General features: G+C 53.3%; 2 protein-coding genes across 4 annotated transcripts; both read right to left on the minus strand.

Annotated features, from left to right (window-relative positions):
- Window positions 1–1369: 1369 nt before the first annotated feature.
- Window positions 1370–7114, minus strand: SPEF1 (sperm flagellar 1). Of its 3 annotated transcripts, XM_036826373.1 has the most exons (8): window positions 4633–7114; window positions 3404–3515; window positions 2897–3053; window positions 2679–2718; window positions 2471–2531; window positions 2134–2257; window positions 1931–2034; window positions 1370–1785 (listed from the first exon to the last, which is right to left on the minus strand). In XM_036826373.1, the coding sequence occupies exons 1-8, from the start codon at window positions 4739–4741 to the stop codon at window positions 1635–1637; spliced, it is 858 nt and encodes a 285-aa protein (XP_036682268.1). In that variant the 5' UTR covers window positions 4742–7114; the 3' UTR covers window positions 1370–1634. The 3 variants fall into 3 exon arrangements, with proteins under 3 accessions (XP_036682268.1, XP_036682267.1, XP_036682269.1); XM_036826372.1 differs by lacking the exon at window positions 4633–7114 and having other exon boundaries at window positions 3404–4364; XM_036826374.1 differs by having other exon boundaries at window positions 1672–2034.
- A 67-nt stretch (window positions 7115–7181) lies between these two features.
- On the minus strand, window positions 7182–9973 carry CENPB (centromere protein B). Its single transcript, XM_036826371.1, has one exon. The coding sequence runs from the start codon at window positions 9819–9821 to the stop codon at window positions 8010–8012; it is 1812 nt and encodes a 603-aa protein (XP_036682266.1). The 5' UTR covers window positions 9822–9973; the 3' UTR covers window positions 7182–8009.
- Between the last annotated feature and the right edge of the window lie 6846 nt (window positions 9974–16819).

Raw genomic sequence — 16819 nt, forward strand, 5'->3', positions numbered from 1 at the left:
ACCTATCTTCTGGTCTCTGGTGAACACACTGTCGGCAAATTAATCTTGATGAGCTATTGTTACCATTGAATCCTCCCCTGCTCCAAAGCGCTCTGTGCTCTGGGACTGTCTCCAGAAGAGCCTCAAACTTTTTAGCATCATTTTGGGTGATGCGTGCACACTCTGACGTTTGAGATCCTGTCTCCAGCATGGTCATTGGGAGATTTATACATTCTGATCCCAGCCCATCCACTCTTGCCAGATGCTTTCTTATTACCCAACCCACCATTCCATGTGCCCCGGTATGCCTACCCCACAGTTGTATTCACATGTCTATTCTATTCCTCAAGCTCTAAAGGTGGCAGGCAGTGCGCCCAGAGTAAGCTATAGATGTATTTTGTTTAATCCACATGGGGCTTTAAAAAATTCTTATTCTTGGGCTTCCCTGATGGCGCAGTGGTTGAGAATCTGCCTGCTAATGCAGGGAACACGGGTTCGAGCCCTGGTCTGGGAAGATTCCACATGCCGCGGAGCAACTAGGCCCGTGAGCCACAACTGCTGAGCCTGCGCGTCTGGAGCCTGTGCTCCGCAACAAGAGAGGCCACGATAGTGAGAGGCCTGCGCACCACGATGAAGAGTGGCCCCCGCTCGCCGCAACTAGAGAAAGCCCTTGCACAGAAACGAAGACCCAACACAGCCAAAAATAAATAAATAAATAAATAAATAAATAAATAAATAAATAAAAACTCCAAGGAGACCCAGTCATAGCGGAGCCTCCACAATTAAAAAAAAAAAAAAATTCTTATTCTTCCTCTTCCTCCTCCTCTGCTTCTTCTTGTTCCTCTTTTGAAATATCAGAAGATCTAACAACATGGGCTCAATTCCAGCCTGGCACCAAAGGCTGATGGCACCAAAGGCCAAGGTATCTTGGTCAGGGTTGGGAGTCAAGCTTGGCCTTGGTCCACAGAACTTGGGGTCAGTCTGTGGGCAGGGTTGGGAGTCATATAGAGGACAGGTTTAGGGGTGAGTCCATAAGCAGGGTTGAGGGTGACTATGTGGCTACATTTGGTGAGAATCTGAAGCCTGGGTTTGTGGTTGGGTTTGGACAGGGTTGGAGGACACTGTGAGGATAGGTTTGGGGGTCAGTCTAAGGCCAGAGTTAGAAGTCAGGCTGTCCTAGTGCACAAGACCTAACCCCTGGTGGTATCATCAACCTACCAAGCAGTGGCCACTTCAGGGCCCAGCTACCCACGAGTTGAGACCCACTCTGGGCCCACAAGGCTCTTTCACTTAAGGGGTGGGGGGTAACACAAGGGGGACAGGAAATCACTGCCCTCAGAGAACATAGGGCAGGCACAGGAAGGAGAGCATACCTTTAATGGGGGCAACCCAGACATTCTTAACATACCCCGTGTGAGGGGAGGCAATTGGAACAGGCACAGCCCATGTCTTCCCCACTCCTGGCTGAGCTCACTCCTCACCCCTTTCTCTTCAGCTGTTGCACTTTCCAGCCTCCAGTTGGGTCCCAGGTGAGTGCCCAGGAGGGGCAAGGAAGCCCCTCAGCTGTCTGGGGCAGCTTCCCCTTTGGCCCAGGGTACAGAGGACTAGCCTGGATGGAGACGCTGCTGTCATCAGAGCTGGGCAGGGAGCGGGTTCTAGGGGTGCGGACCGAGCTGGGGGACCACCCCCCCAAGGCCCAGCACAGGGAGCACCAAGGCAGAACCCCCTCTGGTGTCAGGCACTGCTTTGGGGTGCATGCCAGGTCTCTGCATGTGGCTTCTAGGTTCTGGAAAGCAGTCCATTCTCCTGACCCGGATGGAGTGGAAGGAAGTGGCTCAGTCACGGGGCTCAGCTTGGAGGGTTCCTGTCCCACCGCCCCCCATGCTCACTCACACCCCAAGAGAGGGGAGGCGCTCTTGTCCCAGGAGGCTCATTGGAGCAGCTGGCTCACCGCTGCTTACGCTCCGCCTGCTGGAGCCGCCGGGAGAGATCTTCGATGAGCACGTTCTTGAGCTGGAGCAGGTGCTCCAAGCGTCTCACCTTCATCTGCAGGACCTGGGAGAAGCCCCACAGAGATCAAGCCCTGTGGCCTGCTGCCCCCGCCCCTGTCTTTCCAGGCCCCAATCCCCCAGCGCCTTCCCAGTGCGCCCTCACCTGCACAGTCTCCTGCGAGGCCAACAGCTCCTGCTCCTTTTCAGCAATCTGGAGGACGAAGCTTCGGTCGCCCTGCAGCGCCTGGCTATACCCCAGAGGCCGGGGCACAGGCAGCCGGCCCACCCTGGGGTGAGAAGCAGCTTAGCCCAGGCTTGGATCTTGGGCCCCACCCTCACCCTTCCAGTGTCCCTCGACCAGGCCTTCTCTCCCCGCCACGGTCCCCCACCCGTCCCTGACTTCCCTACCTTTCCAGGTGCAACCCTCACCCTCACCTCCTAGCCATGTGCATAGGGAGATTACCAGGCTTGGTGAGGTCAGGAGCTCCCAGTTTCCTTACCTGAGCTGCCCCCCTCCCTGGGGGTCTGGAGCACCTTCCCCTCGGGCCTTCTGGGACAAACCTGAGACAAGGCAAGTGTAGGAGTAATCCTGATGGAGCCCTGTTTTCCTGTCTTCCACCTCCCCACACCCGCAACCCTTCCCCCACAGGAAGGAAGGACAGGAGGAAAGCTCCTCCTGGGAGGGAAGAAAAGTGAAGGCCACTTTACCCACATCCATGTAGTCAGTGCCATCCTGGGGAGCCAGCTCCTGAAAGAACCCCCAAGGTCTGCTGTGAGCTCAGGCTGCCCACCCCCAAAGAGCACCCCACCCCCGCCAGGCTCCCTTTAGCCAGGCACCCTTCTCCCACACTTATTGCTGAGGCAGAGCGTTCTGCTGCCTGGGAACCTCCCCCAGAGCAGTGCAAGAAACTGGAGTGGGGTGGCACCTGTAAGGAGCTGGTGCCGTGCTTCCTGCGCCTCTGCTGCTCCTCCAGGCACTGCCTCAGTGGAATGAGCACCAGCTCCACCATGCCTGGGGCACACTGTGCGATCTTGCGCATCACGTCAGCTGGTACAGAGAAGCTCAACTTGTTCAGCACCTTCCTGGGGGGCAGACACAGGGATGGTGGACTGGCTCCTGGGGGGGATGAAGTGAAGGGTTGGGGGATGGAAAGGGGTGCAGCAGTTGCAGCCCTTCAGTGCACAGCCCTGGGGGAATGGAAGGGCACCCAACCTGAGCCCAGTGTTTATATGTCTCGAGGGTCCTTGTCACCTCCCCAAAAGAAGAGTCCCTTGATTTTGTTACCAGACAGATTCTGTCTGCATTGTCCCTTCCCAGCCAGCCACCAGCCTGGACTGTGGAGACCACAGGAGGTGGAGGGGCTGGGCAGCCCTTCCTGGGATCCCAGGGTAGGGGCTGGAGATCCCACTAGTGTGCCCAGGTATTCTGCTACCTGTTCAGGTGACCCCAGTTGCTCAGCTTCTGCTGGAGAGAGTTAGCAGGAACATAATTGTGCATCTCCACCATCTTGGGGAAGTAAAACTTGATGACCTCTGCGACCAGGACTGAGGGATAGGGGGTGGGAGCAGACATGGAAGTTGTAGAGATGGGTAAGGAAGAAAGGGGAGGGAGAAGGAATGGGTGGGATGGGAGAATCAGGGTTTGCAGAGTGGTGGGGCCAAGTGGAGAGGTGGAGATGTGGAAAGGGGTAAGGATGATATGGAGGTGAGGTAAGAAAGCAAGATCAGTGATCAGCCAGAGACAAAAATTCCAACACACCCCAGAGGAGCTGCATTCCTTTGCCATTAACTCGGGGGATATAAAAACTAAGGGCTCTGGCCCTCTATGAGTCTCAAAGAGAACCCTTCAGGAGGCTGGGGCCTCACCCTAGGAATTGACATAAATACACACACACACACAAAATGACACAGAGATGCAGAAACACATACACAGACACATACTTCTATCACTGGAGTTCTAAGAGACAGTCACCAACACACACACACAGAAGCACAAAGTGTCACATATGCACCAATATACACATAGAGAGATGCATACTTCTGTTATTAAAATCCCAGGAGACAGTCTTCGACACACACCTACACAATCACAAAGAAACATATGCACACAACATCCCCACTCATACATACAGGACAGAACACGTCAACACACATATGACCAAACACATGCTCAGACTCCCACAAGACAGATATACAGAATACAGGAATAGGCATGCACACACACAGAGATGTACAAATACATACACAGAACGCATCTTAGTCATTAAAGTCCCAGGAGGGAGTCACAGACTCAGATTCAGACACACACACACACACCACATGCATAAAGGATAGAACATGTATACATAATATGGACACACACATGCCCACATACCCAAGATGCACACTTCTACAACTGAAGTCCTAGGAGATAGTCAGACACCCCTCCCACCAACCCACCCCCACCTCCGCCGCCACAAGCACACAAGCACAAGAGACATGTATGCACACACACCCCGTACACCCGTACATACAGGACAGAACGCGTAGACACACAAGGACATAGGACATACAGAACACACCCAGGCGCGCACGCGGACACACACACACACGCTGGAGCTCACACGTCTGTCACACACACACACACATACACACACACACACGCACACGCTGGAGCGCACACCTCCGTCACTGAAGTCCCGGGAGAGATTTCGCTTGGGCCGGGACAGAGGGATGCTGTCTACCCACAGGTACAGTTGGTGCAGCGCTTCCTCGTCCACGCTGCCCGCCATTGGCGCCCTCAGAAAGGTCAGGCCGTTCCAGCTGTGCAGCGTCCAGGTCCAACCTCACGACCCCTCAAGAGCTTCCTCTATCGCCACTGCCGCCGCGCAGATCCTCCTCTGCCTCTCTAACCCAAAGACTCACTTCCCAACTGGGAGCGGCCATATTGTTTTCTGAAACCATGGCAACCATGCTCGACTCGCTGGGGAGCAAAGGCTTCTGGGAGTTGTAGTTTCCCCCCTCCCGCTACCTCCTCTCAGGCCCCAGCTTTGAAAAGGCGGTTTGTCTTGTCCACCTCCCAAAAAGAAATCACCTCTGCCAACTGCTCACCAGACATTGGCCCACTCTGGGAACTGCCAAAGCCAACCAGGCCTCTAGAACCCCTGCATCAGTATCCTCAGGACAAGGAAACTCCTCCAGGGTCCTTTAGCAATCAGTCCCAAGTGAAGGCAGCATCCCAGTGTTTGTCAGCTTTATCTGGGGGTCCACTGTTAATCACCAGCTGCTTCGCATCTGGACTGTGTGGTAGGCTGGGTGACAGTGCCTCCTTGCTAGGTCCCTCCTCAAAGCTCTGTGCTCACAGGGCCATCCCCACACCACTGCCCCCCACCCGCCAAGTAGTGTCCCAGTGAGGCATTTTATATGTAACCCAGACTCCCAGGGAGAGCATCAGAGCTCAAGGCCAGTGTCTTGGGCAGGTCATTTATAGTCCTTAACCCTATCTCCTCCTTCGTCAAATGGGGATGGTTCTCACCTACCGTCCCTAAGGAGTAATAGGGAGAATGGGAAGGATATTTCCATAAGACCTGTATTTGGGGACTGGGGGAACAGGAGTTAGTTATAGGTACAGGAGCTTCAAGAGCTCCTGTAGACACTTCCACATCCCTCATCTCCAAGAGCTATTCTTCCATGCGTTAGAAACTGAGTCAGTAACCAATTCCTTTAGGAATATGGTTAGGGTTAGGAATTCCTTAGTAAAGGGGCACTTCTAGAGTCAGCCTGGGGAGAGAGCTTGCTTCTGCCACAGACTAGTGGTTTGGCTTTGGGCACATTACTGAACCTTTCTGTTCTGTGTTTTCTCATGGTTTTACCTACTTCATAGGGGCTTTGTGAGCATCTAAAGTACTTAGCATAGAGCCTGGCACACAGCAAGAGCCCTATTAATGTCAGTTGGTGTTATCATTAATGAGATAATCTCAGTTCCAGCAAAAGAGGTGTTCTTGTTGGCAAGAGACAAATGGAAGTATTTGCCTTGTTGGTATTTGAGGTGAGGGCCTTGGATTGGCCAGGGGCACCTGGTGAGAAGGCTACTGCTCCCACATATTTACTCCAGAGCAGGCCAGGGGGTAGGCTGGGCTTCCTTGTCTCATCCTCCAGGGCTCAGATGGGGACTGGATGGGGGCCAGGGTGGGGGCTGGGAATCCCAACTGCTTTTTTGCTTTCACTTAGTTCTGAAGCCTTCAAGGCCTGGAGGGAATCCCTGAGAGTCAGAGGTATGGAAGGGAAAGTCATTCCACCTTCTTGTTTAAAAAGATGACTTGGATAACTGCCTGCAACACCCCTCCCCCGCCCCCACATTCCAGGGTGGAGAGAGGAGGAACTGTGAGGAGGTGGGGGCAGGGAACCACATGGGTGATGTGCCAGCCTCAGTAGAGGTGGGAAAACCGGTTTGGGGCCCAGAGCTGCTGGCCTGCTCAAGCTCAGGCCCTCCCCTCACTGGAACCACTGGGGCCTGAGGGCCTCAGTGACAAAGGGCCTGGGAGGGGTGAGCTGGCCCTGAAGAGAAAGGTGGGGTAGGATCAGCAGAGGGCCTGTCATCACCTTTGGATGGGGGCAGGGGGGCTCTAGACGGTACCACACAGGGAGTGGCTAACCTCTTGGGGGTGCAATGTGTCCCCAGCAATTTCACCTCCATCCTGACACTGTTCCCAAGGATAGGCACCAGGATAGGAAATGCCAATCACTGAAAGGCCTAGAGGACTCCCTCTTAAGGCACCATACAAGAGATGCCCCGTATGCCCCTACAAACTCCAACCTGGACCACAGGAGCTGCCCCAACACTCCTTTCTTTCTGCCCTCCGACCCCTCTCCTGCAGGGATCTTCTTTAATGGTCCTTGATAAGCCTAGTTCCCAGGTGCCTATAGTTTAATTTGGCCCTCCAGGGACTGCTGGCTCCCTCCCTCCTGTCCCAGCCAACTGACCCAAAAGTTTTAACCCCAAAGCAGTGCAAGGCCCAGCTTGCTCAAACCCACCCCCAGGCAGGTGCATTGAAGACCCCTCCCACTCAAGCCTAGGCAACACTTAGATATACATGTTGCCCCTCACCCTGGTCAGGGCCTGGGCTGTAGCCACTCTCTCAACATTTGTCCCACCAGAGCAAGGACCAAAGGGAACCAGGAAAGAAAGTGTCCCCAAGACAGACGCAAGCCCAGACCATGAAGGATGCACCCTTGGCTGTTAAAATGTCCACTCCCACAAAAGGGGGGTGGACAGATTTATTGAATTCAGACTGGGAAAGGAGCAGCTGGATGGCTGGACTCTGGGCCCAGCCCCAGGACCCCTGCCCAGGATAGGGCCCTGCCAGAGAGGGAGGAGAGGCATGGGGCCTGCAGCTGCCCACAAGGGAAGTGCCCATTACCACTCCTCTGGAGGGCCTCTTGAGAACCTCCAATCTGGAAAGAAAACCAAGGGCCAAAGTAACATGGACTGGGCCAGAGGAAGGGGTTGGGGAAGTGGGGAAGCAGGCAGAGGCAGGCCCAGGAGCCTGCGGTTAGACTGTGCTTCTCAAGGTGGCCTCGGGGCAGGGATGCGGGGCTGCCAGCCTTGTGGGGTCCTAGGCTGGACTTTTCTCTGGAGCCCTTCCCAGAATGGCTTTGGGGTCCCCCCCACCAAAGACCTGGTGTGGATGGCAGAGGGGAGAGGCACTCTCTGGCCAGGAGCTTCCAGGATCCATCCCTGGCTGCTACTGTGGCCTAGTCCACTGATGGCACGGTGTGGTAGCACCGGACAGCTCCCCACCCTCCCCACCTGGTCCCCCAAGCCCAGGGGCAAATAGGGAGGAAAGAGGATTCTGAGAAAGAGGCAATAAGCAGGCAGTGAGGCTGACACCAGCCCCAGGCCCTACCGAGGTGACTGGGCCTGTCACAAGACCAGGAGAACATCACTAAAGGATCTGGGGCTCCCCACTCTGGCTCCATCCACAACAGCTGCCCAGAGAGTCCTCTGCCCTGGGCTGCTGCTGCCACATCCGGGTTGGGGGCATGGCTAGGCCCAGTGGCTCAGCTTTGATGTCCAAGACCCCGAACTCCTGCCTGCCTGGCATGGTTCTTCCTGGTCACGTGGACCAAGTCGTGTTCTAAGTGGAGGATGTGGCTTTGCACACGGTCATCAATGGGGAAGGAGGTGAGGTACCTCTTGACCATAGCAAAGTAAGCCATGGCCTCCCCAAAGCTGGGTACAGGCACCTCATCACCATCCTCATCATCATCTTCGTCATCTTCGTCCTCCTCATCATCATCTTCCTCTTCTTCCTCACTGTCTGACTCAGAGTCCTCCTCACCTTCCAGGAAGTGGAGGGTAGGGCACTGGACCTCCTCCTGGGCGCCATAACCCCCGAAGCTGCCACCAGCCTCCACTACTCCCTGGGCCCAGTCCTCAGCCTCCAAGCCCTCAGAGGAGCTCTCCTCCTCCTCCTCTTCCTCTTCATCACTGTCATCAACATCACCCTCCTCTTCTACCTCCTCTTCTTCCCCCAGCTCCTCTCCTTCCCCCACTTCCTCCTCTTCCTCTCCATCTTCCTCCTCCTCCTCCTCCCCTTCACCCTCCTCTTCCTCTTCCTCTTCCTCCTCCTCTTCCTCCTCCTCCTCCTCTTCCTCCTCCTCGCTCTTGAGGGCAGTAGTGATGGTAGCATTAGGGCCACCCCCAAAGCCAGCCTCACGAAAGCAGGTGGCTATGTCCGAAGGTTCCACAGCCTGCCAGGCTGCAGCAACGAAGTGCAGGGCCTCCATGAGGCCTAGCTGCAGGCCTGAGCGATCCTGGCCCTCTAGCGCTGCCATGGCCTTGAGCAGCATAGCCTGGCGGTAGTGGCCCTTCACCTGTTGGACCACTCCACGCTCCAGCGGCTGAACGGTGCCTGGCGGGAAGAAGGCTAGCTGCACATGCCTCAGGCCCGAGGTATCCAGGGACTGGGCAGCCAGGCGGCCAGCCAGCAGCAGGACTCGCCGAGATTCTGCAGCCATGCGGGTGTCCAGGGCCTTCAAGTACTTGGCCAGGGCCTGGGTGGTGACACCACCCTTAGAGTTGGCGGTGTAGTCGCAGGGCAGGGCGGCTTGGCCTGCACGGGGCTTAGCGGACTTGCCGGCTACAAGTGGGGGAAGCTTCTCACTGCCGTCGGCATTGGCGCACAGCAGGACACTCAGGCGCTGGGTGGCCTTGCGTGCCCGTCCATCACTGCCACACAGCCCCGCGGCCTGGTCGGGCAGGAAGTCGTACCACAGACTGGTCTCAGTGGCACTGAACACGTCCTGGGAGGCGTAGCCCTCAGCCACCGACGGCGGCTGCTCCTCCCGAGCGCGCCAGCCCGTGGTACCCCCACCGCTGCCCTCCGAGGGCACCGTGGGCGGGCTGGCGGGCGCCGCTGGGGGCCGGGGGGCAGCGCTGCGCGACCGGGCGCGGGCCACGCCGCTGCAGGACACCACACCGTGGCGCCGGCGGAAGCGGTCCAGCCAGCCGTTGGAGGCAGTGAAATCGTCCATGCCCAGCTCCTCGGCTATACGCAGAGCCTTCTCCTTGAGGATGATGCCCTTGACCGGCAGGCCGGCGGCGCGGATCTGCTGGAACCAGGCGATAAGCAGCCCCTCGAGCTTGTCGTAAGGAGACAGCTTGTTGGTCTTGCGGCAGGTGGAGGCTACACCGTACTTGCGCTCCGACGCCAGGATGGCGCGCTTGTTCTTCAGGATGGTGCTCAGCGTGGACGGCGGAATGTTGAAGCGCCGCGCGATCTCGCCCTTGCGCAGGTCCGGGTTCTCCTCCACCTCCTGGATGATCCGCGACTTCTCCCGGAACGTCAGCTGCCGCCGCTTGGGGCCCATCCCGGCGCGCCCCCCGCCCCGGGGCCCGGCGCCACCGCCGCCGCCCCGGGGCGGGGGGCCCGGGCCCGCGGCGGGGGGCACCTGGCGGCCTCTCCTGCTCGCCCCGCCCGAGACAAAGCGGCTCGCGGGGCGGCGGGCGGGGCGGCGACCCGGCCGGGCCGGGGGCACCTTCGGGGGCGCCGGCGGGCGCGGCGCCGGGCGGCGGGCGGCAGGCGGCGGGCGCGGGCGAGGGCAGGAGGCGCGGGAGCGGAAGGCAGGAAGTGCCGCGGCGCGGGCAGCTGGGAGCGCGGCGAGCAGGGCGGAGCGGGCAGAGCGGGATCTCGCGGGAAGCGCGGGGACGCCCGGCACCGCCTCCAGCCCTCCGTGCCCACCCTCCTCCCCGTCCTGGACCGACCGCGCGGGGGCGCTTCGGCCTGCTTGAACCGCTAGCGCTCGGGCGTCTGGTGACCCGCCGGCAACGGTGCGGGCCGGGGCGCTGTGCCCGGCCTCTGCACTGCGTGGGCAGCGATTTGTTGCTTATAAAGAATAACAACTATGTTTTGTCTTTTTTATTTTATTAAGGTAAAAATAACCCAAGTTTTTTGCGGAAACTGAAAAATACAGGAAACTAAAAAGCACCTTTCACCCCAACACCTGGAGAGATGCGCAGGTCACATTTTGATACATTTACTTCCAGTCTTTTCTCTAGGCGCATGCAGTTGTTTTTTTTGGCTGTGTTGGGTCTTCGTTTCTGCGCGAGGGCTTTCTCTAGTTGCGGCAAGTGGGGGCCACTCTTCATCGCGGTGCGCAGGCCTCTCACTATCGCGGCCTCTCTTGTTGTGGAGCACAGGCTCCAGACGCACAGGCTCAGTAGTTGCGGCTCACGGGCCTAGTTGCTCCGCGGCATGTGGGATCCTCCCAGACCAGGGCTCGAACCCGTGTCCCCTGCATGGGCAGGCAGATTCTCAACCACTGCGCCACCAGGGAAGCCCCTGCAGTTTTCTTTTTAAAAATTTATCGCATAAAACTGGCATCAGACGATATAGACTGTGTATTGGCATCTCCTGCTGTTTTACCTGGCATCAAGTGATGAAAATATTGCCTTACTGATAAAGTACTGCCAACAAACTTTTTAATTGTTGCATATTGTTCCAATTATGGTTGAACACTAATCGATGAGGCCTATTGTTACACATTTAGGTTATTTTTATAAGCAACACTATAGTTTTAAATCTGGTTGATGATGATCCCACAATTCATAGATAAACACTGATAACATCTCGGTGTGTCACTTTCTGTGCTGTTCCATGCATTTAGCCATAAATGTTTGTGTTTGCACCTACAGAAATAATGCCATGTATGTACATAAGCATACATACATACAAATCCCTGAAACCTCTTCCTCCACCAAACACATAAACATGACAAATTCTTAAAACAATGAATGAATTGCAGTGTTTTTTTAAAAAAAAATCTTAAAGTAGCCTGAGGAGTAGGCAGAGAGGAAGGCTGTGACCCAGAGGGACAGGCTGAGGATCTGGGGCTGGATGAGGCTTCAAGAAAATGGGTGTAGACAAAGAAGAAAATAGCACCAAAGACAGTGCTGGGGTTCTCCAAGGTTAAGGGCTCAAGAAAGAACTAACAAGAAACGCGGGAGGAGCAGCTGAAGCAGTAGGAGGAAATTCAAGTTCATATGCTGTTCTGGAAGCCAGGGGAAGAAAGTATAATTCACTGCTGTTTTAGTGTGCATTTCTCTTTTCATATGTGTATTGGCCATTTGAAGCCTGAGAATTTTCTAGTCATATCTTTTGCCCTTGTTTCTCTTTTGTTGACTTTTGGGGATTCTTCATATGCTTTGGACATAAAATCTTTAAGTATATTGCAAATTTTTCTCCCAGTCTTCCACTGTCCTTTTTTTTTTTTTTTTTTTAATTTTTTTTATTTTTATTTATTTATTTATGGCTGTGTTGGGTCTTCGTTTCTGTGCGAGTGCTTCCTCCAATTGTGGCAAGCGGGGGCCACTCTTCATCGCGGTGCGCGGGCCTCTCACTATCGCGGCCTCTCTTGTTGCGGAGCACAGGCTCCAGACGCGCAGGCTCAGTAATTGTGGCTCACGGGCCCAGTTGCTCCGCGGCATGTGGGATCTTCCCAGACCAGGGCTCGAACCCGTGTCCCCTGCATTGGCAGGCAGATTCTCAACCACTGCGCCACCAGGGAAGCCCTGTCCTTTTACTTAGCCTAGGGAATCTCAGATATGAGAAGTTTTTAATCTTTAAGTAGACAGGTCTGTCAGTTTTTTCCTCTATTGCTTTTGGATTTTGTGTCTTACTTAGAGAGAGCTTCTCCCCCTTCCCCCACCTCAAGACATAAAAAATATCCTTCCAATCACAAGGTCCAGAAGAAAACTTGGGAGATTTTTTCCTTTAGGAGCCAGATCAATGCTTGGCCCATAATGGGTGTGAGGTCGCTGTGCAGAAGTAAATGTAGGACCACCTGGCTGAGGACTCCTTCCCACAAACCTTCAGGAAACCAAGTCTACAGTTTTGGAGGTTTCATCCATGTGCGTGTATGTCCTCCTGCCTCCCCACCCATCCTGACTTATAATCAATGGTTGTTTGGGTGAAATGACTATGGATGAGCTTTTTTTTTTTCTACTTTGCTGAATTTTCCAAGTTTTCTTCAATAGCAAGTACTACAGGCTCTTTAAAATGAAAAGGAGGACTTCCCTGGTGGTCCAGTGGTTAAGACTCTGCACTTCCACTTCAAGGGGCGCGGGTTCGATCCCTGGTCAGGTAGCTAAGATCCCACATGCCGTGCGGTGCAGCCAAAAATTTAAAAATAATAATAAAATGAAAAGGAAAATGGAAAGTTTGCTGAGAGGCACAAAGAATAGTGATGACGTAAGTGGAATGGGTATAGGCCTCATGGGCAGCTTTGGACAGCCTAGGCCAAGAGAAGGGAAGGTGGACTGTGGACTTTCCTAAGGTGGAGAATTGGAAAGATGGCACATTTTCATCACTTTATAAAGAAATCCCATAACCTTTAGCTATCCTCTCCCTATCCACTCCCTGCCCCTTCCCTGGCTGGCCCTAAACAGCCACTAATTTACTGTCTGTCTATAGATTTCCCTGTTCTGAAGGTTTCATATGAATGGAATAATATCATATGTGTCTTTTATGACTGGCTTCTTTCACTTAGCTTCATGTTTCAAGATTCATCCATGACATAGCATTTATCAGTACTTCATTCTTTTTTTATGGCTGAATAATATTCTGTTGTACAGATATATGACATTTTGCTTATCCATTTGTAAGTTGGTGGACATTTGGGTTGTTTCTACCTTTTGGCAATCATAAATAACTGCTATAAACATTTATTTGCAAGGACATATGTTTACATTTCTCTTGGGTATATACCTACGAGTGGAATTGCTGGGTCACATGGTAACTCTATGTTTAAATGTTTGAGGAACTGCCAGATGGAGATCATGTTCTTTTAATTAATCTAAAAATTATAATTATATTATTATTATATTATAATATTATTCCAAATTATGTTCTTTGGAAGATATTTTCAAATACAGAAAATTTTTAGGATAAAACCATTTAATCACCATTAATTCCATCACTCAGAGAATACCCTTGTAGGATACTTATCTGTGCATTTTTCTTTTTTTTTAATAATAAAAAGAAAATTTATTTATTTATTTATTTGGCTGCGCTGGTCTTAGTTGCGGCACGGGGGTCTTTTAGTTGTGGCATGTGGAATCTTTAGCTGCAGCATGCGACCTCTTAGTTATGGCATGTGGGATCTAGTTCCCTGACCAGGGCTCGAACCCGGGCCCCCTGCACTGGGAGCACGAAGTCTTAGCCACTGGACCACCAGGAAGTCCCCTGTGCATATTATTTTTAATGGGACCACGCTTGGCATAATATTTTTTAGCCCGTATTGTAAAGATCTTCTCATGTCAATAAATATCTACATCAATTACTTTCAAAATTCTTTTACTCTAGAAACCCTTTCTCCAAAAGATCATTTTCCAAGAGCCCAATAGGTAATCATTCAATAATCAGCAATTATTATTGGGCTTGCCAGGTGCCAGGCATCCCTACCCTCCCAATACCTGTTCTCTTTAAATGCTTCAGGTATTGCACAGTATAGAGGAACCACCTTTGTTGGCTAGTTCCCTATTGAAGGACACTCAGCTTGCTCTCCATTTTTCATTGTTATTATGAACATACATCTCTGTGTACTTTTATCACCTTCTTAAGAGAAATCTCTAGAAGTAGGATATTGGGGTTAGAGACCAACCTTGGGCTTGGGCCTATTCAAGGTTCTGGGAGACGGGAGGAGAGGTAAATGACTTGGTCCCTGTTCTTCAATAACTCAGATTGAGAAAAAGAGATTCAGGAAAAGGAAAAGGAGATTTTGATAAATAAGGCCCATTCCTTCCAGCAGTTTCTCTTTAGGAATTCATTCTATGCATATCTGTTGCATCATTTAAAAGCTAATAAATGTTCAGCATTAGGGAATTGAGTAAATATATCAACTAAAAGAAAGCAAGGTATAAAACATTCTGGCAAGTCCGAATTGAGATGTGCTGTGTGTGTAAAATGCACATTGGACTTTGAAGGCTTGGTACCAAAAAAAAGTATGTAAAACATCTCATTAACAATTTTTATATTGATAACATGTTGAAATGATAACTATTTTCTTTTAAGCCAATTTACAAATACATCTTTTTTTTTTTTTTTTTATTCATTTATGGCTGCTTTGGGTCTTCGTTTCTGTGCGAGGGCTTTCTCCAGTTGCGGCAAGTGGGGGCCACTCTTCATCGCGGTGCGTGGGCCTGTCATTATTGCGGCCTCACTTGTTGCGCAGCACAGGCTCCAGACGCGCAGGCTCAGTAGTTGTGGCTCACGGGCCTAGCTGCTCCGCGGCATGTGGGATCCTCCCAGCCCAGGGCTCGAACCCGTGTCCCCTGCATTGGCAGGCAGACTCTCAACCACTGCACCACCAGGGAAGCCCCGAAATGATAACTTTTAAAATAGGTTAAATAAAGTATTAAAGTTTCTTTTTCTTTGTTTTTTCGTTTTTTAAACACCCTTCCTTTATTTATTTATTTTGTAATTTATTTATTTTTGGCTGTGTTGGGTCTTCATTGCTGTGCGCAGGCTTTCTCTAGTTGCGGCGAGTGGGGGCTACTCTTTGTTGCAGTGTGTGGACTTACTGCAGTGGCTTCTCTTGTTGCGGAGCATGGGCTCTAGGCAAGCGAGCTTCAGTAGTTGTGACATGCGGGCTCAGTAGTTGTGGCACGCGGGCTTAGTTGCTCTGCAGCATGTGGGATCTTCCCCGACCAGGGCTCAAACCCGTGTCCCCTGCCTTGGCAGACGGATTCTTAACCACTGCGCCACCAGGGAAGTCCTTTTTTTACTTTTTTAAATGCGGTTACTAGAAAATTTTAAATTACATATGTGGCTCGTATTTGTGCCTCCCATTTTGTTTCTATTAGCTAGGACTGTTTAGACTGACTCCAGAAGAATATGCAACCCATTATAGTAGTGACTGCCTCTGGGGAGGGGCCCTGAAGATTTGGGTAGGGTGGGAGACATACTTTTGTCACGTCCCCACCCTCCTCACCCCTCTCAGATGGGACTGGGGTCTTTCCATTCCCTTCCTCCACATGTCTCCTGGCCCACCCAACCCCCTACCGCCAGGCCCTCCCTTCTGCCACCCCCACCCACTGCTCCTTGGCCTGAAGGATTGGGGTTGCAGGGGAAGGGACTCAAGGCCGCAGCTCCAGCATTCCTGAGCTGCGACCCGACAAGCCGGAGGGCACCTCTCCCCGGGGGAGATGGGGTGCAAGAGTAGCTTACCACCCACTCGCTTTTGGTTTCAGCCTTCCCACCACGGTCCAGGAAAGATGGCTCACTAGGAGGTGATCAGATAATTAGAAGATGCTCAGTTAAAACTAGTGACAAATTCAGCCTCCCTGATCAAAGAAACACCAATTAAACGTTGGCACCACATTAGCCAAACCGTCAGTGGGCATGAGATAATTCCATAACTGGGTTCTGAGGTTGCTGACACCCTCTTTGGCCCTCACGGCCAAAACTCATGGCTAGACCAACCATTAGAGCATCCTCTGGGGCTGCGGGAGAAAACTGGATCCCTTGGCATCACATCTAATCAGAGGCTACGGAAGCACCCATCAGTTACGTGTCAGCCCCCACCGCGGGTCCACCTCCCACACTGGGGGCTCCCCGTGGGAATTACGCTTTGGGGCCGCTCTGAGCTGCCAGTCGCAGGGTCAGGGAAGCTGCGGGAGTAGAGGAGCCTGGGGTGAATCTCAACTCCACCATCTGCACAACCGTGTGACCTTGAACGAGTTAATGAACTTCTCTACCCCTCATTGTCCCCGTCTGTAAAGTGGAATGGCGAAAACAGACCGCACAGCACAGCTGTATTCTGCAGACTCCGGGAATGGAGGCTCTCAAGATGCCAACCGGTGCTTGTGAGTGATGTTAAACGGCGGGGGCCCCTCTGAGGCTACCCTGGGGGGTTGTTGCATCCTCTGAGGCCCTCTTCGCTGGAGGCTCTCTACACACCCTCTTCGCTGGGGGGTGTGTAGCTCCAAACCACATACTGAGAAGCGGAACTTGGGAAGCCAGGCTCCTCGAACCGTAGCTGGGAGGGAGTGCGAGGGGCGTAAGAGAAACCCTAATTCCTCCACCCCACCCAAAGCCTGGAACTGGGCGAGGCCCGACTGGTCCAGCCTCCGCGCCTTCCACCACACGGGCTCCGCCCCCGGTCCCGCCTCTCTTCTAACCCGCACCCCCATTGGTGGCGTCCGGCGGCGCGGCCGCTGTTATTTTTCGAATATATAAGGAGGTGGAGGTGGCAGCTTCTGCCAGAGGCTTCCCGGGCTGGTGGCTGGTCCCTGCGTCCCTCCTCCCTTCCCCACCCTCCCCGCTTCCCTCTCCTCCCTCGCTCCGGCCCCGTTGCTATTCCTCCCTCCC

The sequence above is a fragment of the Balaenoptera musculus genome, chromosome 15, assembly GCF_009873245.2.
Source record: "Balaenoptera musculus isolate JJ_BM4_2016_0621 chromosome 15, mBalMus1.pri.v3, whole genome shotgun sequence".
Classification (NCBI taxonomy): Eukaryota; Metazoa; Chordata; class Mammalia; order Artiodactyla; family Balaenopteridae; genus Balaenoptera; species Balaenoptera musculus.